General features: G+C 31.6%; 3 protein-coding genes across 9 annotated transcripts; 2 read left to right on the top strand and 1 right to left on the bottom strand.

Annotated features, from left to right (window-relative positions):
* Positions 1 to 3377: 3377 nt before the first annotated feature.
* On the top strand, positions 3378 to 7277 carry LOC7471150 (protein XRI1). Of its 2 annotated transcripts, none has more exons than XM_024594488.2 (9): positions 3378 to 3778; positions 4541 to 4605; positions 4735 to 4854; positions 4958 to 5094; positions 5661 to 5724; positions 5816 to 5915; positions 5994 to 6034; positions 6144 to 6227; positions 6584 to 7277. In XM_024594488.2, exons 1-9 carry the CDS (start codon positions 3759 to 3761, stop codon positions 6856 to 6858), a joined length of 906 nt encoding a protein of 301 aa, XP_024450256.1. In that variant the 5' UTR covers positions 3378 to 3758; the 3' UTR covers positions 6859 to 7277. The 2 variants fall into 2 exon arrangements, with proteins under 2 accessions (XP_024450256.1, XP_006386874.1); XM_006386812.3 differs by having other exon boundaries at positions 3380 to 3778; positions 4732 to 4854.
* A 3969-nt stretch (positions 7278 to 11246) lies between these two features.
* On the top strand, positions 11247 to 15373 carry LOC7459485 (purple acid phosphatase 15). 4 transcript variants are annotated; one of them, XM_024595356.2, is made up of 7 exons: positions 11247 to 11922; positions 12041 to 12241; positions 12330 to 12663; positions 12749 to 12966; positions 13178 to 13368; positions 13983 to 14267; positions 14419 to 14716. In XM_024595356.2, the coding sequence occupies exons 1-7, from the start codon at positions 11631 to 11633 to the stop codon at positions 14422 to 14424; spliced, it is 1527 nt and encodes a 508-aa protein (XP_024451124.1). In that variant the 5' UTR covers positions 11247 to 11630; the 3' UTR covers positions 14425 to 14716. The 4 variants fall into 4 exon arrangements, with proteins under 4 accessions (XP_024451124.1, XP_024451123.1, XP_002301732.2 ...); XM_024595355.2 differs by having other exon boundaries at positions 14478 to 14715; XM_002301696.4 differs by lacking the exon at positions 14419 to 14716 and adding an exon at positions 14733 to 15373 and having other exon boundaries at positions 11252 to 11922.
* Positions 15374 to 15810: 437 nt separating this feature from the next.
* LOC7471149 (uncharacterized) lies at positions 15811 to 19772 on the bottom strand. Of its 3 annotated transcripts, none has more exons than XM_024595358.2 (3): positions 19508 to 19772; positions 19354 to 19410; positions 16269 to 17779 (listed from the first exon to the last, which is right to left on the bottom strand). In XM_024595358.2, exon 3 carries the CDS (start codon positions 17668 to 17670, stop codon positions 16597 to 16599), a length of 1074 nt encoding a protein of 357 aa, XP_024451126.1. In that variant the 5' UTR covers positions 17671 to 17779; positions 19354 to 19410; positions 19508 to 19772; the 3' UTR covers positions 16269 to 16596. The 3 variants fall into 3 exon arrangements, with proteins under 3 accessions (XP_002301791.4, XP_024451126.1, XP_024451127.1); XM_024595359.2 differs by having other exon boundaries at positions 19359 to 19410; XM_002301755.4 differs by lacking the exons at positions 19354 to 19410; positions 19508 to 19772 and adding an exon at positions 15811 to 16217 and having other exon boundaries at positions 16578 to 18083.
* Between the last annotated feature and the right edge of the window lie 2273 nt (positions 19773 to 22045).

The following is a 22045-nucleotide window of genomic DNA, read 5'->3' as shown; positions in this document are numbered from 1 at the left end:
TGGTTGATATATTAACTTAATCAAAAATTGACCTTAACTTGTTTTTTTTAAAAAAGAAATACTAAAATAATATCATTTTAATTTTTTTAAAATAAAAATAATATCAATTTAAATTAAACTATTTTAATTATTATGACCCGTAAACTTAACCTTACCCGAGGGTGGGATTTACAACCGCAGCAAAAACAGTGGTGATACCCATAGGTTAGTATCGAATTACGTGATATGTCTTCAAGCTAATTTCCCATTCATCTTCAAAAAAAATTTCTTTTAAAAAAAATGAGACAATATGGTGATTATACATGACAAAAAGGGTTACACCTTTAATGCATTTAATTGAATGTATATCTTTTAAAGAAAAATAATAAAAATATTAGCAACCTTCCAAAATAGTCGAGCCCATTTAAGGGAAATCCCATGTCCAAAATTTCTATGACCAAATTGTAAAAATGCCTCCTTGAAAAGAGAAAAATGCTAAATAAAAAAATCATGATTTTTCATCATAAATAATATGATTTTAATTTATTTTTTTCATAATTCTACCGAGAAAATGTTGAAAAAACCCATAAAATAACTTTATAATCACACTCACTTTCACTTATAATGGAAATTAAAAAAAAAGTATGGAAAGAAATATTCAAATCTCTTTATTTTTACTTGAATATATTGCCAACAATGACTAACAAATCAAAAATCAAACTAAACCCAAAATCAAATATTCAACCTCTGAAATCATATAAGTTATAGTCTGATTTATTAAATAATATGTTATGTTGTTAAATATCATCGGTCCATGTCAACAAATCTAAAAATTCATCAATTATGTCTAATTTTTTATATAGAATAACTATTAATATGAGAAATGAAATGGAAACAATCACCTTCATAAAGAGATAAATTAATGTAATTATTTATTTTTGCTAAGGATTAACAATGATGCTGGTTTAAAGAGAATTTGTCAATTAACTTCTTCTTTTTTTTTTTCAATGTAAATTTCAAACCTAAAATATGATTAATCCAACTTATGATCGATGCATTAAGAAAATCAAGGAATTAGCAATAAAGTAGGAGTTTTATATTTTATTTCTTATTATATAGTAATAATCGGGGTGATCATTATGATTAATTTACTTTTAAAAAATAATATTTATGTTAAGTAATATGAAACAAAATAAATTTGATATAAAAAATAATAATCACTTTAAAATCATGGAAAAAAACAACCTTATAATCAAACTCAAGATATCATTTCAATCCATTATTTTCACCACTCAAAAAGTCTCTTCTAATCTTCTCATATTAATAATGCATTAATCATTATATAAATATGATAATGTGCCCGATTAAAGTTAGAAAGCATATTCAACTCACAATAATTACATTAATTTAACTATTTAGGAAAATGATTGTTTTCATTTAATTTTTTAGCATAATTGATTTTTTATATTTTTTGACATGGGCTAATCACTAATTATTGTTTAAACATTATAAAATTTCTCTGAATAAATTTTATTCGAAACATAACATATAAAAATTCAAAACATTCTTTTAAATTATATTTACAAAAAATTAATACAAACTACCAAATAATATATAGTTTTTTTCACCGTATTATTATTAAAAACGATAATAATGCCAACAATAACACTAATAGTAATAAAATATAAAGTTATTTTTGGTATTTTTTTAGAATTGGAATAAACTTAATTAGGATTTTCAGTTTGATTTCTTATATTGGGTCCACTGGATTTTCTTTGATTTTTTTTAATAAAAAATAGAGAAATTGAGAGAATTTTCCATGATTTCTCAATGAAACCACATTATTTAAGGTGAAAAGGCGAAGATATTTTTTTGCTGTTTTGTAATTTTGCTAATTTTTTTTTATTGCATTGTCAACTTTTTTCATCCCCACCACCATCACCAGGTCACGGCTTAAAAAGGTAATGCAAGTTCCTAATTAAGACCACCATACCCCACTCTCCTTTTCACATAGCAAAACCCACGCGCCTTATCCAAGTCCACAGCGCACCCTATCTTATATTTTTAGGTATACTTGTAAAACCCATATTGGAGTAAGGTCAAAATCCTGGGTAGGGACGTCCTTGTAAAAATAAATAAATATATATATATATATATATATATATATATATGTATATATATATATATATGTATATATATATATTATCATTTTAATAAAAAAAAATTAAAGTTAAGTTTTAATCGAGTAAAACCCGAGTTCAGCAGGTCAGAGAGTTTATATAGGTTTTTGACAAAGTTAGTTGAATTTTTTTTTATTTAATTTAAATTGATCCGAATTAATTGAATTTAATCAGTTTTAAAATTGATATTTATGATTTTAGGGACGTTTCCAACCGCTTTAAAAACGAAAATCTCGTGCTTGTAGTGGCGTCGCGACTCTAAAATTGAACAAATTTTTACTCACGCGCTAAACTATTCACGTGGTGAAACCACAGGGAAAACCCCGTGCATAGTATATAACACAGACACCATTTTTATTAAGGACATTTTGCTCTCATACATGTGTTTTTTTTTTTTTTACGTTTTTTTTTTATTAATTTTAATAAAATAAAAAATATATCTTATTTGAAGTTGGAGATTTAATACTTCACAGCCTGTTTAAAAATACGGGACAACTTACATTTTTAAAAAATTTTAAAAATTTTATTTGCTAAAAATTAATTTTTTTTATATTTTGAATCGTTTTGATGCATTGATCAAAAATGATTTTTAAAAAATAAAAATATATTATTTTAATGCATTTTAGCACGAAAAGCAACCACAACTACATTCCTAAACGGGCTTTTATACTTTGTTCCAACTCAGTTTTAAGTTTTATTAATTTCAACACGTTTGAATTTAGTTTTTATCCAACTTCAACTGCCTTAAACTTGATACTAAGTGTTTAAGATCTAAAATCGTTACCGAGAATATAATTATAAAACTTTATTTGGATAATGAATTGAGCAAGTTAACCTATAAATCTATGAATTAATCTAGGTTAATTAGATTTGAAAAAAATTATTTTGAATAAAATAATAAAATATTATTTAGATAAAAACTAAGAAAATATTGACAAGTCTAACCTAAGACAAAAGTTGACTCTCTGTATCATTAAATTTAACCAGATTAATCTTTAAATCTTGAATTAAAACTTCAAGATAATTATTGATAAATCACAATGTTAATCTATCAGGCTAAATTGAGTTTAATTACTATACTCTATAGCAAATAAATAAATGAGGGTCCAAAAAGATAGCAAAGGGCCCATGAATTTTTAATTTTGGCAAGAAATCTGGATTACTATTGATAACTATTATAAGGAAATAATCAAAGATAATCCCGGGAGCAACGGACTTACTTTAGTGGGAGGGTTCCGTCCCGTCCTGCCGTGGTCCATGTCTTTCTCTCTGTTTTATTTTATTTTTAAATAAGAATAAAAACCGTGAGATTCTCCTTACATTGAGCGAGTGTGAGAGGCCAGATGCAAAGGACTCCTACTTCGTGACTTCGTTCGATGCAATAAATACAAGGAAGAGAGTCGAAAGACGAGACAGGGAGAGAGAAAGAGAGAGAAAGATAGCACACATCTCAAGCAGAGAACAAGAACATACTGCTACTACTACTCAAGTAGTTGAAAATATTTATTTATTTAGTTTTCTGTCGATCTATTTCTGTGTAACGGCTACTTTTTATGGTAGTTGTAAGTGAGAAAAGAGAAGAAAAGAGAAGAGAAGGCGATGGATTATAACAATGACAAGTAAATTTCTATCTTTTTAACTTGTTTTCGTTTTCTGGGTTTAGTTCAAAATGCATTTTTTTTCCTTTTCTTTTAGTTTTAATAATATTTTTTGTTTTAGAGTGATTTAATGCTGGTTTTGTGAGATGGGTTTTCATGGACTTTCATTTTTATTTGATTTTTTTATCTTTTCGTGTTTTTAGTTGTGTTGGAAAAGAAAAAAAAAAGATTTGATTTGATTTGCTACATTATTTTATTTTTTATAAGCTTTTGGATTTGCTAGATTTATCTTGTAACATTTTGAGTGATGATGATAAGGGATGTGGGCTCTGAATGTTTTGGTGGGTCTTTTTTTCTTTTTTTTGCTTTTTGATTATCGTGTTATGCTAAATTTATGTTGACAAGCAGATATACCTAAAAAAGATTATGATAAATGTTATCATCTGGGCTAAGAGATCCAAGCGATGGTTATGTTCCTTTATCCTGCACTACAATTTGATCCCATTGCTGCAATTTAATTTTTACCATTTCTGTTTCTTTACAGTATGTTATCTGCTACTGTTTGCTGTTTTGTTTTTATCTTGCTGGTGTGTGTTTTCCATTTTGGGTTTGATTTTGCTTGGTGTGGTTTGTGATTATGCTTTACCTTTACTGCTTTTGCTGTTCTTCCTAACCTCTAATACATTTTACCAATCGTTGACCCCATTTTCTTATGCTTCTTGTTAAGATCTTAGAAATGTATATGCATAATCCTTAATCAGTGTTCTTCTTTGCGTTGTGAAGTGGAAATGGTGAACGTTGGGGTTGGCAAGGTGAGGATTACTGTTTCCAAAAAGATGCTGGTGCTGGTAAGTTGCTGCTGCTGTGCCTCCTAATATGCTCTTAAGAGATGATACATTGCTGCACCTAGCCTTAGGATGAAACAACAAAAATAAATGAAGTTGCTGATGTTTAGTTGCTCTTGTTATTTTCAGTAGACGTTTCTCAACGTTTATGGAATGAAGTGACTCTGAATGGCGAGGATCTTTCCTACATGCTTGATGAAACAACTCCGGTTAAGGCTTGTGCGGATTTGGCTTACCATGTTAATCATGATGGTATGGTGTTAGTCTCCTTGCAGTTATTTTTTAAAAAAAAAATTTGCTTTTCGTTATTTGCTAGTTGTCAGTTATCTTTTTAATTTGAAAGAGTGGATGTCAGATAACATGAACAAGGAACCAGAAGAACGGAGGGAGACTTGTTTCCAATTTAAAAGACGTCGGCTACAGTTTGACACTCATTTAGCAGATTCCCCCTTTTGTGATGAAGATTTAACTTCTGTATTTTTAAAATCAAATGTAAGTGTTGCTTATCTATCTATCATGACTAAAGCATGTTCTTATTTTAATTTGGTGGTTGTACATTTGGAGATCAATGGGCCTCTGTTACTACATAAGATGTAGTCCTTCTCTTCCTCATCAACCCTCTGCCTCCAAACCTTTGAAATTTGAATTCAAGACCTCCAAGTTGATATTCAAGCTCTAGGATTCTCGTTGGGAACATTGTGACCTGACTGATGATAGAAGAATGTGAAATTTGAATTTTATACTAATACAAGTTTTACGTTGTTAATTATGAAAATCATATAATTTGCATCCATATGCAAACCATTTGTGGGAGCTATGGTGGTTAATCTTAGTTATCTAATGGAATGGGTGTGGAGCTTTGAGAACATTGCCTGCAGTGCAGTTTTTAGATTTGTCGGAAATCTAGGATTGAGCTAATTGAACATCTTTTCTTTCTGACTTCATATTGTTCCATATTATTATTCATGATGGAGTAAAATTGTGCACTCAATATTAGAGAACGGATTTCCCCCTTATTGGAAGATTCCCACTATTTATGTTTTTGGTTCTATCTTTAGGAGACAGAAGAGTCACTTGAAGAAGTTTTCCCTCAAGCATCACAGTGGGATTCTGGGTATCAAGGTTTATCTCTTGCAAAGTTCTGTGCTTAAACAGATATGAACTTGAATCTGCACACTAGGTTTTCTAATTGTGCTGCAGCATGTTTTTATAGATATGTCTGCCTCCTGTTACAATGGTCTGGATCCGTCATCTGATCCTTGGATTGCAGACTGCTTTAATGACTCGGGGATGCATTTCAGTCCCAATGATATGTATGCTATTTTTAACTTTAAGACTTCTACACCTCATCACTATTCAACAATCTGATTGTTTTGTCATGTGACACTCAGGAATTTCCCTGGAGCATCTGATATCCAAATTGATATTTCAGGTATGACATGAATTTTCTAGTTCAGAAAGTGTCCAAGTCCGTCTTTATTAAGCATTCTTTTTCTTCGTATGTATTATGTAAGGTGTCTAATATTATTTTGTTGCTGTAGATTTCTGCAATGACCCGCCTGAGTTTGAAGCTAGTACGGTTCAAAAATGTGTTCCTCGAACACCTCGAAATGTTGTTTTTAAAGGTGTCTTTCTGTTATCAAACATTCCTTTTCTTGCCTGTATCTACTAAAAAAGCTTAATATGCTCTACCATTTCATTAGATATCCTTTGATGACTTCGAAGTTTTTCTCTGAGGTCATTTTAGTATAATAAATTTACCTTTCGTTGTTCTGGTTTCTGTGTCCATCTGCCGACAAAGGAGGAAAAGAGGGAGCAAGACAAAGCATAGAAGTACCATACCGCTATAACATTCCTGGGGTTATTCAGAATGTTATTTGTATCTTTGGAGATATCTGGATTGCTTTCCTGCTTTTGTTGGAGATTTTTTTATATAACAAAATAAAAAATAGAAAGTAACTGTGCCTTTATATATCCTCAGGTACAAAGTCCTTCATCCAGACACCCACTAAATTAGCTACTTCTGTTGCCTATCCATTTGCTTTCATCAAACCCTGCGGGGTGCATGGAGATGTTACTCTGAATGAAATAAACCAGCGGATCCGTACTCCACCACCATCAAAATCAAAGCAAAAGGATGAAGATCCTGTTGTTTACCCCATGTCTGCTTTCTCTGGGAAGCCTGTTGTTGGCAAAACTAAAATTCGCACAGAGGGAGGGAAAGGAAGTATTACAATAATGAGAACCAAGGGCTGATTAGACAAGTGTATTTCCAAACTTTTCATGTTGCAGCAGCCTGAGTCCCCTGATGTGTTCAAAGGTTGAATTTTTTGCTATATTATTCTCGACCTTTCAAGTACAGAAGTTCATAGTGTTTTCTTTTCTTTCGTTCAAGCTGTTCTTCGAATTCATAAATCACCTCAAAGTGTTTGTGTTTCCGGATAGCATTTTAGGTGTCCATGGCTGCTGTTCTATACATAGTTGCTTGGTATTAAGATGACTGAAAAACTTTTGGCTTATTTCTGAATGTTCTCTCGGCTTCAGAACTGCCCTGTAAGTGCTTTCACCGAATTTCTTTTGTTGTGCAAAGCTTTGGTTCTGGATTTATGTATCAGAGATGGAAGTTGTATTAAATATGGAGTGAAAGCACCACCATTTGTCTGATTTTTAGTTAATCTGGATGCAATTTTCACATAAACAGTTTGATTTTATGATAGTGGTTTACATTATACTACTACAAGGAGATTATAGTCATCGATTGCGTTGCTGCAAGGTTTTCTGATTGAGAACATTCTTTCTGGATGCACTGTGTTATCTATAGATGATTTAAAGGCTGTCTTGTGCGGCAAAAATGTGGTGTGCTTTATGGAAATCAGACAGCTACATTAAAGTTTTCGTAGGTACCAATATTTTTTTTTTTTTAATTTAATGTGGATGTCCGGGCCAGCTTGTCCATGTGGTTTTTCTGAACAATTCAATTTGTTTATGGTGTCAAGCCAATGATTATTTTTTCCAATGATTATTTTTTAAAATAAAATGATTTTTGTTTGGAAATGTATTAAAATAATATTTTTTTTAATTATTTTAATATATTAATGTTAATTTAAAATAAAAAATTTAAGAAAAAATATTTTTTTAAAAAAATATTTTTGAAATAAAAAATAAAATATCGTCAAACTTGTTAATCTATGTCAGAAGGCATGTTATTTTTTCCTTGGTCTTCATCCATGTTTTGTGAAGATAGTAGGAATTCTGAATTCCAAATACACAACATTTCCAGATTTGTCGCAGATTTTCATTGATCCTGACAGTTTGTGGTTGATTTTAGATTTAGATTTTGGATTAATAAATCTGGCCTGAATAATATTAACACTTGTGCCTGTTAGTTTTTAATTGAATTTTTTATTTTTTATTTTCAAATTAATATTATTTTAGATTATTCAGATATTTAAAAAAAAATATATTTTTATATATTTTTATTTTAAAAAACAATCATTAATGCGATAAAGCGGAAGTGTACATGCTGAGCATCTGGGAGAAGTTCAGAAAATTCGTTTTCTTAAATATTTGTATGTGTAACAGAGGCCCGGGTTCCCCATGGAAATTTTCTATGTTGGTTTTTTTTTTTTTTTGAAAGTGCCTTTGTTTCCGTACAGTGTTTTTCACTGAACAATATTTTACTAGAACGATGATGAAATGTTACAGTAATGTGGTGAAATACTATGAGTGGAGATTGCTATTTGTAAAGAACTTTATGAAATTTTAGAAACCAAAAATATTTTTGAACAGATGATAGAAAATTGTGAGCGGAGATTACTGTTAGTAAAATTATGATTAAAATTAAATTAGAAAAGTAATGAGATAAATAAAAATAAAAATATTTGATATCATAATAAAAAACATTTAGTTTGTTTTATTTACTAAATTTATTTATTAAAATAATTTTTTTATCCAATTAAACAACAATGAAAATAGATATAAACATGAAACTGATTGAATAAAATATAATGCAAGTCTGATCATATTAAAATATTTTTTATTTTTTAAAATTAAATTTATCTATATAAAATATATAAAAAAATTATAAATAATTCAGAATAATATCTTCAAAAATTAAACACATACAAAAAAAAAATATATATATATATATATATAAACTCAATTCAAAACAGGCTAAATTGACGTTATTAAAAGTTTTTTTTTTTGTAAGAGGTTCTTCTAATAATACCATTATTAAAAATAAAAAAAAAACATTTGTGCTCCTGTTAAAATATAAAAATACCCCCATCTCAAAAAAGAAAAGAAAAAAGAAGTTAATACACAGCTTTTTTTACCACATGTTTTTAAGCTTATTTTACTTTGAAGGAGTAGTCGACACTGTAAAACATGACATTGATTATTATTCTTCTTGGAGCTTTTTTAATCCCTAGGAGAACTGCAGAGAACAATGGTCTCCTGGAAAGTAGAAACAGGTGAGGGAGGAGAGGTTGCAATTTCCATGCATGGCTGTGGAGAAAATGTTCTGAGGGAGATGAGAAAAGGAAAAAGAAAAGGAAAAAGAAAAAGAAAAAGAAAAAGGAAAGAAAGACAAAGGGAAGGAGGCACATTCTCAGTGCCCATGCTGCTGCTTCTCCCCTTGTGGGCAGACAAAAAGTTCAGAAGACTGCCTGCAATTGATGTGATCATGTGGAATCATGGGCGCTCTTTTCTTTTACTGTACTGTTCTTTCTTAATTCCTTGGGAAATATTAAATTAATTGTATGTTCAGCAATGTGATTTGAATATTTTTATATCAAAGTGTATCTAAGTTGGATAGTCATTTATTTAATGTTTTTGTGGATGATTTTTTTATAGTTTTAACAGGTATTAATCACTTTTTATCTGTTAAATAACATGATTTTTAAAAAAATAACATAAAAATATGAATATAGCAAATATATTAAGTGTTGTTTGATGTTGTAATTCATATTGTTTTTCAAAAAAAAAATACATTAAAATAATTTTTTTCAGATTTTTTATATTTTATATCAACACATTAAAATTATTAAAAAAAATACTAAAAAAGATAAATATAATGTTTTTCAAATTAAACAAATTTTTAGGCCCTGTTTGTTTGCTGAAAATTAGTTTTCTTTTGAAAAGTGGTTTTCTTGGAAAGTGAATTTCTAGAAAGTGAATTATTTTCTTATGTTTGATAGTGTTATGAAAAATAAGTTAGAAAATATTTTTCAGTGTTTTGTTATGTTATGGAAAATGAGTTGGAAAATATCAAAATAGCTTATTAATGTTTTTTTTCAAGTTTATTAAAATAATGAGGAACAAATCTTACAAATTAAAAAGTTGAATGGGAATGAAATTAAAAAAAATGTAATTTCATAAATTATCTCAAATAAAATAAATAATAATCAAAATAATGGAGATCAAATCTGACAAATAAAAAAATTAAAAGATGATGAAATTAAAATAATTATAGTTATAATTTCTTAAATTATTTCAAATAAAATAAGTAACAATAAAAAAAAATAAGGACCAAATTTGATAGATAAAAAATTTCAATTAAAAAAATGATAAGAGAAAAGCAAATAACAATCATAAAAATAATAACTAAAGTTAATATAAAAATCAAATTTTAAGGGATGAAATTGAAAAAAAAATTCAAATAAAATATATATTAATCAAAAATTTGAGAATCAAATTTGATATAATCAGTAAATAATATGATATTTCTAAATTTTTCACAACTTCTAAAAAGTGTTTTCCACCTAAAATAAAAGAAAATTTTTTTTTTGAAAATCAAGCAAAATTTTCTTTTAACTAAAAAAAATTTTCTATTTATCAATTTTTCTACTAATAAATAAATATGTTTAGAATTCCACCCTTTTTGTCCCCACAACTATTTTAACACCCTGTACTTGTTGCGTGCTTGTAAGGCTCACTTGAAATTAATCAACCACCAACTTGCTAGAGATAATTAATTATTAATCCCATCTAATTTATGTTAGATTGATAATTTTATGTTGTGGCCTCCTAAATAAATATATATATATATATATATATACACACATACATTTTATTTAGGAAAATGATTTTTTTATTACAAAACTTGAAGTGTTTTTTTTAATGAAAGAATGATTTTTTTTAATGACAAACCTTATTGCTAATATAAATATCATGCATAGTGATTAGTTTACATGTACTTTTAATGTTGATGATGTGCCGTGGCACCCAAAAATTAGTGTAAGAGTAAAGACTTAGTGTGTTAATTATTTTTTTATTCTTTTGTGATTGGTTCCATAATATTGAAGAATAAATTATTTGAGTCGTAGTTTTGAAATTCAGACCAATCTGGGAGTTAATATGATATTTCACCAACTCGGGATTATATTAATTTGAGTTTAAAAAATTTAAAATATAAAAATTTATTAAAGTAATGTCATTTTAATTTTTTTAAAAATATATTTTTTTAGATTAAATTTTGTTACTTCTAATTCTAGTTTAGTATGTCTAATATTTTTTAATATTTAAATAATATTTAAATCGAGCGAATAATAATCCCAATTTTTCGAGGGGAGGTTTTGTTGATGATGGATATGGAAGGGGATAGGATGGAATGACGAGAATATTACGTAAAAGATGCTCTCGCGATAGCAAAGCTAGGCTAGAAACCTGGAATATAGATGACGTCACAACTGGCATGGCATCATTCGAGCTTCGAGACAGAAACTGTATGTAATGCTCATGCCCTGCCAAAAAGATTAATCATTCATTCACTCACAGTCTAGACAAGCCACACGCCCAGGACAGGCAACATGCCTTTCCTCTCCATAACGGCTTTCTAACTGTCCGAAAACAAAGAAAAAAAGACGATCACTCTCATCAACATCAGATTGTCTGAATCTTCCCTCCCTGCAACTTCACTTTTTCTAAGCTAACCTTTACTGATTGTTCTCTATCACTCTTTCTCTCCATCTCCATCTTAAGCTTTTAAACCTGGTTGCGATGGATCAGATTTCTGATGACTAGTAATCATGGGATTCTTTAATTTCGGTTTACAAGTGGTGGTGGTGTTAATATCTTATTGTTCTTTTGTATCTTTTGTTGTTTATGGCAACAAGATCAGGAGTAATGTCATTCCGTCAACTTTGGATGGCCCATTTGAGCCCCGTACCGTCCCTTTTGACGTCAGTTTGCGTGGCAACGCCGTAGATTTGCCCGACGCCGATCCCCGAGTTCGCCGCCGGGTCAAAGGTTTCCAGCCCGAGCAAATTTCGTTGTCTCTCTCTGCCACTTATGACTCTGTTTGGATTTCATGGATCACAGGTAATTATGAATTATGAAATATTCCTGTCTGTCTTAATTTCTTTAATTTGTAATTAATACTATCATTTAGGAACCGGTGGACGCTGCGATCAGGTGTTTTTTTCCATGTTTTTTACAGGAGAATTTCAAATGAGTAACCATAATAAGAACATAACACCATTAGACCCGAAAAGTGTTGCAAGCGTTGTTCGATATGGGACATTGAGGAATCCATTAAATCATGAAGCAAAGGGCTATTCCCTTGTTTACAGTCAGCTTTATCCTTTTGAAGGTCTTCAGAACTACACTTCTGGCATCATCCATCATGTTCGCCTCACAGGTAGATATATTATCTGCTATTCCATTGGCGAAACATGGTGTAAATTCTTGTTTAATTTCTTTGCTTCTTTTTTTGTTTGTGTTTACAGGGTTAAAACCTGACAAATTATACTATTATCGATGTGGAGATCCTTCAATAGGTGCATTGAGTGATGTTTATAGTTTCAAGACGATGCCAGTTTCGAGTCCAAAGACCTATCCGAAAAGAATAGCTGTCATGGGGGATCTTGGTCTTACATACAACACAAGTACCACAATCAGTCATGTTATTAGTAATAAACCTCAACTTGCTTTATTGGTTGGGGATGTAACTTATGCAAACTTGTATCTTACAAATGGAACTGGCTGTGACTGCTATTCTTGCTCCTTTCCTAACTCCCCCATCCACGAGACTTACCAGCCTCGTTGGGATTACTGGGGAAGGTATGCATGTAGTTTGATTTCATTGTTATTGCAATCTGCTAGTGGGGATTGTATTGTTAATGTTTTAATTTGTAAATTTTTACAGGTTCATGCAGCCTTTAGTTTCTAAGGTTCCATTAATGGTGGTGGAAGGAAACCATGAAATAGAAAAACAAGTTGGGAACCAAACATTTGCGGCTTACAGTTCTCGTTTTGCGTTCCCAGCTAAAGAAAGTGGATCTTCATCTACATTCTACTACTCCTTCAATGCAGGAGGCATACATTTTGTCATGCTTGGAGCATACATTGCTTATCATAGATCATGTACGTATTGTGGATTTTCTTTTATACTCGATACCATGATGATTTAGTTATCTGGTGTTCTGCTTCTGCAACTCAAGTCATTGAGAAACACACTTGGAAAATGTTAAGTTTCGATTTGTACAAGTAATTGAACAAGCTGCATGGTTTTGGTATCTTAGTTTAAAGTGTTCGTCTTGTTATTTTATCTGTATGGTTTGGTTTCTTCTTACAGCTGATCAGTACAGGTGGCTGGAGAGAGACTTGGCTAATGTTGATCGATTTGTTACTCCATGGCTGGTAGCAGTATGGCATCCACCTTGGTATAGTTCTTACAACGCCCATTACAGAGAGGCAGAGTGTATGATGGCGGCCATGGAAGAATTGCTTTACTCATATGCTGTTGATATAGTCTTCAATGGACATGTAAGTGACGAGGGCTGCTTTTTTTCTGTTTTTCGAATGAATTATCCCCGAACTACAAAAGAAAATGAAGGATTCAACATATAAACTGGATCGATTTGACTCATTTGAAATGCTATGAGAAAAAATTCTTAAAAAGTTTCGGCTGGATAAATTGGAATCTGTGCATTTTTACTTTTGAGTCTTTTTCCTGTGCCTTCTATATATCTTGAACAATTTGCTTAATGTTGTTCTTGATTCCCTGCTTAAGATTTCGAAACTAGTCTTGTATTTGATGTTGTTAAGGTCATTTACCTTTCTGAACTTCTATCAGCTTAATGGTTATTTTGATGTTGGGCTGCTTGAATTTAGATTGGTAATACAAATAAGTGAAAAAATTGATGTTGTTTATATCAAAATAGTAGATGAATTTGAACTCAAATTTAAAGTCATCTATTGCATGTGAAAACATGACTAATCTAGGTGGTTCTCATGATTAATCTAGGTGGGTTTTAAGTTCAGAATATGATTTTTTAAAATTATCCAATTGCATTGAACTTTTTTGTAAGAAATTATGTGTGTGGTTCAAAAAAGTCAAAAATATGTGTTAAATTTGTCTGCTCACTGATCATGACCAGGTTCATGCCTACGAGAGGTCAAATCGAGTTTATAATTACACATTAGATCCATGTGGTCCTGTGCATATTGTGGTTGGAGATGGAGGCAACCGAGAAAAGATGGCTGTTGGGCATGCTGATGAACCTGGTAACTGTCCAGATCCCGCAACCACTCCTGATCAACACATTGGTGGCTTTTGTGCCTTAAACTTTACAACTGGCCCGGCAGCCGGTCAGTTTTGCTGGGACAGACAGCCTGATTATAGCGCTTTCCGGGAAAGTAGTTTTGGCCACGGAATTCTAGAGGTACCCCTCTCTCTCCCTGCTTAACCATGTCTCGTTCAAGTATCAATTCATATGCTGCACGATTGTGCAGTCACTTGCCAGTTTCCATCTTCAAGCCCACCGAAGGGCGTGCCGTTAAAAATTCTTACATATAACAGAAGAATGTTAGTAGATGTGACTGCAGGCAAGTTTATTGATAAACTGAAAGCATAAAAAATGATGTTCCTCCAGGAAGTTTCATGTGGTTGATTCAAATCCCATAGTTTTTAGCTCTGATACCATCGAGAAGGATGAAAAACATGTGCAGAAAAAACATGTCCTGCCATGTTCTCCTTGTACCAATGACTTTCAAGACCATTTGATAGCCCTTATACAGGATACATATCGACCACAGTGAATCTGAGAAATCCTACTGCCCAATCTCATTACCACATACGCGGTACTGCAATCTTTCACAAGGGTCTCAGACTTGAATGTTAATTGCAGGTGAAGAATCAGACCTGGGCTTTATGGACGTGGCACCGGAACCAGGACTCTCGCAGTACAGTTGGGGATCAAATTTACATAGTGAGGCAACCTGATAAATGCCCTGTCCGGTACAAACAAAGTGAACGTTGGTTTGCATCCATTTGAACAGCTTTGGTTATAAATTGACTGCTTTCAAATGTTGGTGAAAGCATTGCAATTTCTTTACCTTCTGCAAACCCTCTGCAATATAGTGGGATGAACTAAGAAGAATAAATGACTTTCTAACAATTATTTCTGGAGAAATATGATACATGGGATAAGAAGCATCTTGTTGTTTTAGTGATTGCTCACACACAAACACTAAATATTTATACTAGAAAAGTCATTACTTGGGGTAAAATTGCTTACCTGTTGTTGTCCTGTAACTTGTAAGCTCACATTGAAGAGGAAAGGCTTGCTGTGAGAATTTATACTGGGTACCTATGTATATAACGCCTAAATTCTCATCATATTACATCGTCTAGCAGCATGACGAGGCCTGTATTGTTCTCCCACAACCCTGTTTTTATGGTTTAGGCTGCTCCCATTTCGCTCGCCTGCCTATGTCATGAACATAAAATTTTAATGTAGTTAAATTCTTGGAATGGTTTTATTTCGTATTTTCTTCAAGTCATTATCTAATGCATGATCAATGGTATTTATCATATCTTATGATCTTTTGCTTATGTTTCTTTGCCGTTGTGTCTTGTTTCATTTGAGTGGAATAAACCAGTAGTCACACGTCTTTGAATGAGCACATAGACAGACTTTGGACAAACTCCTGTTCTTCTGGTGCATTAGATTCACTTAAACAAAGGATGGCCATGGCACTGCGCTGCAATGAAACAAGCCAAAGCTGTCCACAACTCAAGTGGATTTATCTGTGGGTTGTGTGATCTGAAGTTTATAACTGTGTTTTATCTGCAAGAAACTGTGAGAGATCATGAACACATTCCAGAAATCTAGTTGTAAGATTCCATGAACAAATACATAAAATAAGTGACTGTTCCACATTGCTATTTTTTCCCAAGTGTGTTTGGCTTGATGGCAAAGAAGATGAAAAGAAAATGGCCAGGCAAGGAGACTCCATTCAGCTTGAAATAAATGATTGGGGCAACAACCATTACATTTGTCTTCCTTACGATGGAATTAACTAATGAATTAAAGGCTTGAAGTCACATTTGCAGCATCTGCCCGGCTTGAATTAAGATTCTTGATGGAAGCTCTCATTGATGGAAATCGAGTTGTAATCGTATGATAGGGCTAGTAATTCTTGCTAGTGACTGAGCTCTTTCTACAGAGGTACCATCTCATCTCATTTTACAAAAACTAAACCAACACCCAGCATCAGAAGTTTACAAGTAATCTAAACGTTTGGATGGCATCAATTTGAAGCTTTATGAGATGCGGCACTTGCTTGTCTGCGGTGGTTGCGTTCTGGGAAATGTTATGGATGCTCGAACTCTTCAATTACATGAAAAATTGAAAGAAATTATTAAAAAAAAAAAAAAAGGAGAAGGACAATGACTCTTTAATTACTTGAATGTGATGATTAACAAAGCTCAATCCTGTTATGCATGTCTATGGTTAAACAGAGATTACACTAACAAGTACCATTTACACAAAAATTCAGCATAAACCTGTGACTGTATTTCTCTATCTTTCTTTTATTTTCTGCAAAATATAAAAACACTTAAATGGGCAAAATGCCAAAGCTGGCAGCAACTCGTTTTCCAATCTTCTGTTGAACCCCGAGAGAGCACCAATCATATAGTATTTCACTTCCAATTTCAAACTCAACAAGACAAGTGCAGAGATGTTTACATGAATGTGTCTTGAGTCCTCAAAATATATCAAGAATTTCCAAGATGAAACCGTTGCATAGAGGGCAATTGCCCCTTTGAACCCAAAGCTCTCTTGAACACAGCCTGCAAAATGTATGCCCACAAGGAATAAAGGCTGCACCTTTATGCCTAACCATGCACACGCAGCAAGTATACTCTATACCAGCAACACCGTCACCCTCTTCACCACCGTCCTCCTCCTCCTCATCTTCATCATCATCATCATCACATGCCTCAAGATCCCCCACTGTATATCTAGACCCCTCAAACCCCATCTGCCTATCTGTCTCCTCTAACAAATCCATCAATGACATCCTCACCGGCTCCTGCGTCTCCGTACTCCCGGGCATGGGCATTGCCCCTTCCTCGGCCTCATGTTCGGCTGCTGCCGTAGCTGCAGCTTCCTCCTGTGCAGCTGCTTCTGCAGCCTCCTGTGCTGCCACTGCCTCCCTCGCCGACAACAGTCTCTCCTCTGCCAATGCAGTACCCAGGCGTGTCGTGCCCTCACGTGCCGACGGATCTAAATCATTCTCATCCGACTGGGTTGAATCGACAACCGGGAACCGAGTCGAATTGTGCCGCGAGATTTGCGGTCTAAAACCCCGAGAAGGCGGGCCATCTTCCACCGCGTGAATGCTCACATCCGGGTCACCAGAGTGAGTTGACTCAGACTGAACCTGCAGCATAGCTGAACCAAACCGAGTTGAGCTCCGGCGAGTCATTTGCGGCCTCGAGCTCGGACCTATCCCCGAGTTATCATCCGATTCCTCCAACTCAGGCGATATAACAGACGAGACGGTGGTGAAACGCACCGAATTACGGCGTGTCATCAAAGACCTGGAGGAAGCGTTATTAATGTTAGAATTGCGAAACCTGTTTTCCACGGGGATGGGGATATCCGAAGCAGGGGTATGAACAGAAGATGTCCAAGCAGAACCGGCACGCTTCAAACGGAGCTTGTCTCTGAAAGCTTTCCAGCTCTTTTTGTCTTTGTGTCCAAATAACGACCCGCTCTCTTCATCTCGGATTATATCCAGTAGTGTCCGATTTGCCTGACCCGGCTGTTTTTCCATGCTTAATATTGTCTCAAGGGTCCTTCTATCTCTACTATTTTCAAGTGCATCCAACAGCGTTATTCTCTTGCGACTGCCGTCATCGCCGCCGCCGCCGCCATTGCTGTATCTACCCTCCATCAAAAACCAGTTACAAATTTTAAAGATACTAGAAATGCCAAAAAAGAACAGCTCCTGAGACAATTAAATCAAGAAAAATACCCCAATCCGTGTATGTGCAGGAGCAGTGTTTGACTGAATTAAAAAAAAAACATAGTATAAATTATAGTGTAGTTCCTTGAAAGAAGAATTCAAGGATTAGAAACATCTTTTGTTTTGGTTTCTGTGCACGATTTATCGGGAATGATAGAATAAAGAAGTGTTGCAGAGGGTGATTGAGACCGTGACACATAATAATTTTTAAAATAGCTTTTAAAATTAAAAAAAAAATAGATATTTTTATTTATTTTTTATATTAATATATTAAAATTATAAAAAAATACTAAAAAATATTGATTTTGATCATGTTTGTTTTTATGGTGGTAAAGTATTTTTATAAAAACAAAAATTATATTTTTAGATTGTTTTGATGTTTTGATATTAAAAATAAATTTTTAAAAATAAAAAAATATATTATTTTGATATATTTTTATATAAAAATTAATTTTAAAAATAACTGTTATTATTATATTAAACACATTCTTAATTTTTTTTTTCAAATCAAATATATTTTTAAAAGACATCTATACATGAAATTAGAAATTGTGTCGAACACCGGTGATAAAAAAACCTAAAATACACAAAGACTCTATTAACATCATATATCACATGTCAATAACATGTATTTTATGTTTTTGGTGTGGTGTGGTATACCATGTATCAAGTAAATAAAAAGTGTGTTTGTTTAAGAGATGCGTGGTGCGGAACATCTCATGAAAAAACATGTGTTACATGCTTTTTGTGAGGTGTGCTGCGTGATATATCTCGCAGACAAACACTCTCTAGGGTTCTAAATCTAGCCCGGCTCATGTCATGGCTTAAGGCTTGGTTATGCTTTATTTTATTTTTTTAATCTAGACCTAGATGAATTTAAATTGAATTTTAATTGAGTTGATTACATCACAAGTTAATTTATTATGATGAATAAGTTCTTGGTCAATTTAATTTAAAATCCAACTTAAATTAACAAAAAATAATCAGATTAACTTGCTAGCCTGATTGGTATTTAACATGGATAGAAAATCAAAATGAAAAAAAAGCAAGCTTTAAACTCATACGAATTTATACGGTACTAAAATTATAATTATTAATATTTATAGAAATTTTATAAATTTAAGTTATTGTATCAATTATTATTATTAAAATTACGAGTTAATTCTTAAAATTTTATAATTTTATGAGTCAATATGTATCTAACATGCTAAATCGAATTAAAAATTTAAAATCAGAAAAATCAAACTTAACTCGTGTAAAATCGGTAAACTTGGAATGGATGAATTAAATAAAAAGATATTAGAAAAAAGAAATTATTAGCACTCAGAATGTGATTTTCTTTCTTCCTAATAATCTCTCTTAAAAGGATAAATAATTTTATGCCGTAAATATTGATAGTTCGAGCTTAAACATCATAAATTCTTTTAGCAAGACTGGGATTATACATTATTATTACTATCAAGAAGGAAACTGGAACAGCGTTGGAGATACCTTACGGTTGGGTTATGGCCGTAGATCTCTGATATACGAAGCAGAAGAAGCAGTTTGCTGCAAAAAAGAAAGTTTCAATGATTCCAGCATTCAAGACAAAAAATATATTTCTCATAAAAATAAAAATTAAGGAAACAGATAAGATCACACACACCACCGCAGAAAAGTCTAAAACAATGGCCCTTCTCTCTTTTCTTCTTTTCTTTCTCTGTCTGTTGTCATGTGAGATTTCACTTTCTTTATTTTATTTAATTTTTAAATCATTTTTCTGTCGCTTTTTCTCTCTTTTTAATTTTAATTTGTGTGAAAATGTTTGAAAGAGAGAAAAGGAGAGACGGTGGGGGTGGTGGAGGGAGGAGAGGGAGAGTTGGGAAGAGAAGAAGAGCGAGTCTCGTGGTGGAGAGGATACATAGGATCCTGTGGTGGGATCCCTTTGTTTGGGGGGAGATTTTGTGGCAGGCTTGGAGTGTGTGGTCACTTTACTGTTTTACCCTTTCTGATTTTCCTCTCTTCTGTCGTTTTTTACCGAATTCTCGTCCCGTTTAGCTTGTCGTATTCATTGGCTTGGGAGAACGGGAGATGCGGCCCCGCGGTGCAACCATTTTGTTTTAAAATTTTAAAAATTATTTTTTATATATTTTTTATATACTGATATTAAATATAATTTTTAAAAAATAAAAAAAATATTTCAAATAAAAATTACTTTAAAAAATAATTATTATTATACTTCCAAACACCCTAAAATGAAATAAATGTTTTTTAAAGTATTTTTTATTTTAAAATATATTAAAATAATATTTTTTAAAATTTTAATATTAATATATTAAAAATATAAAAAATATTAATTTAATAATTTTTATTTTAAAAAAAATATAATTATACTCCACTGCCAAACAGCGCATGAGGAGCATGCATGGTTGTGGCTTTAATTATATAAAAAGCATTTGATTGAATCGGTTGTGGAAAAAAAAATGTAAATAATATATGATAAGAAAATAGAAAAGTTTCAAAATGTTATTTACGATTAAAAATTAAAAATTATATGAAGACAAATTTAGCTGGAAGCAGTATTGACTTCGATATATATGTATTTAACGAAAGATGCTGTCATATGATATTATCATATGGATGAAAATACAATTAGGATTCATTATTGACACGTCACTTGCATCGCCACGTAATTTGTTATACATCATGACCCTACTTCTTTTAATTTAGATATTTGTTTTTCTCTTTCCTTGCAATTATAGATGTGTGGAATTTGGCTCTAGTTTGAAGTTGTTTCTAATTATATTTTATAAAAAATTTAAAAAATGAATTTTTATTTAAAATTATTTTTTTTATAATTTTGAATTATTTTGATGTATTGATATCAAAAGTTATTTTTAAAAAATAAAAAAATATTATTTTAATATATTTTTAATTAAAAAATACTTTAAAAAATAATTGTTACCGCATTTTTAAACAACCTTAATTATTGCTTTATAAATGTTCGTACTTATAAGATCGACTTAAGAGATAATTAAAATCTTTTTTTTTTTACAAAAAAATATTTTTTAAAAAAAATAAATCACTTAAATTACCCCGTTTAATTTATAAATCAAATTTTAAACCGGATTATAAATCCGCTCGGGTTGAATAACTTGGGTTTTTGTCGCAAGAACTTAGTACATCATGTCAAAGGCAAGATAATGAGTTAGCTCCACTTGGAAAGTTTATGATTATTAAGGTTTGCGATATACATTGATTGCAAGGATTAAAGTAGTCTCCACCCATAATCACGAGCCTCCAATCATTAATGGGGCTTTTACCTCGCTAATTAAACTAGATAAGATCATATAATATTCAAGATCCAATGCATTTTTGGACTTTATCATTCATCATGGAAAAGACATTTATTTGTGATGTTTGTACTCTTTTTTTTTTAATCGGATTTATACTGTTCTATATGACCTCTTAACCAATTGAATAATTTTAATCTATTAATTCTAAATGTGTATTTGGTATTATGAAAGAATGTATTTTTTTACCTGAAAATACACCACAATATTTTTTTTTATTTTTAATATTAGTATATTAAAATCATAAAAAAACAATTGATTTAGTTTTTTTTCAAGATAGACATTTTTAAAAAGTAAATAAAATCAGAAGCTAGTATAATTAATGCATGGTTTTTATTAAATTTGTTTACGTACACTTAATCTTCTCAAGTTGAGTAAGAGAATTCATTGGTGTGTGTTTGTGTGATTTATGGTGAAGGTGAGTCTTAATTAGTGTCTGGTTTAGGGATTTTTCAATGTTTTTAATTAAGTTTTATGATGAGTTAATTTTTTGTTAAAATTTCTATAAATAAAATGGATATGATAAACATACCAGATCCAAAATACTTAGGTTTGGTAGACTGTCAAGCCCAAGATAACATAAATCTAGCGAACATATTAGGCCTTAGATCACGTGTGTCTGGCGAACTTGTCCGACCCAAAGAACTTGAACATTACCAAGTTCTAAGGTTATATACTTAATTCTAAACGATCTTCTACAATATAAGTATTAAAGACATGATAAATCATTATGTCTCTCTACCTAGAATAATCATTTATATTAAGGTAATGATTTTCTCATATTTGTAGGTGTTTACAAGGTCTCTTAAAAGACCTATCATATTTTTTTATCTCATTAATAACATGTAAGA

This window comes from Populus trichocarpa, chromosome 2 (genome assembly GCF_000002775.5).
Source record: "Populus trichocarpa isolate Nisqually-1 chromosome 2, P.trichocarpa_v4.1, whole genome shotgun sequence".
Taxonomy (NCBI): domain Eukaryota; kingdom Viridiplantae; phylum Streptophyta; class Magnoliopsida; order Malpighiales; family Salicaceae; genus Populus; species Populus trichocarpa.
The sequence above is the reverse complement of the archived record's forward strand: the minus strand, read 5'-3'. Positions and strand labels throughout refer to the sequence as shown.

What these genes read in the sequence shown, in the direction of transcription:
- LOC7471150 (XM_006386812.3), top strand. Translation starts at nt 3,759, where the DNA reads ATGGATTATAACAATGACAA. An exon ending in ATGGATTATAACAATGACAA is followed by an intron (nt 3,779 to 4,540) that starts GTAAATTTCTAT and finishes TGCGTTGTGAAG; the next exon opens with TGGAAATGGTGAACGTTGGG. An exon ending in CCAAAAAGATGCTGGTGCTG is followed by an intron (nt 4,606 to 4,731) that starts GTAAGTTGCTGC and finishes TGTTATTTTCAG; the next exon opens with TAGACGTTTCTCAACGTTTA.
- LOC7459485 (XM_002301696.4), top strand. Translation starts at nt 11,631, where the DNA reads ATGGGATTCTTTAATTTCGGTTTACAAGTGGTGGTGGTGTTAATATCT. An exon ending in TTGGATTTCATGGATCACAG is followed by an intron (nt 11,923 to 12,040) that starts GTAATTATGAAT and finishes TGTTTTTTACAG; the next exon opens with GAGAATTTCAAATGAGTAAC. An exon ending in CCATCATGTTCGCCTCACAG is followed by an intron (nt 12,242 to 12,329) that starts GTAGATATATTA and finishes TTGTGTTTACAG; the next exon opens with GGTTAAAACCTGACAAATTA.
- LOC7471149 (XM_002301755.4), bottom strand. Translation starts at nt 17,790, where the DNA reads ATGGAGGGTAGATACAGCAATGGCGGCGGCGGCGGCGATGACGGCAGT.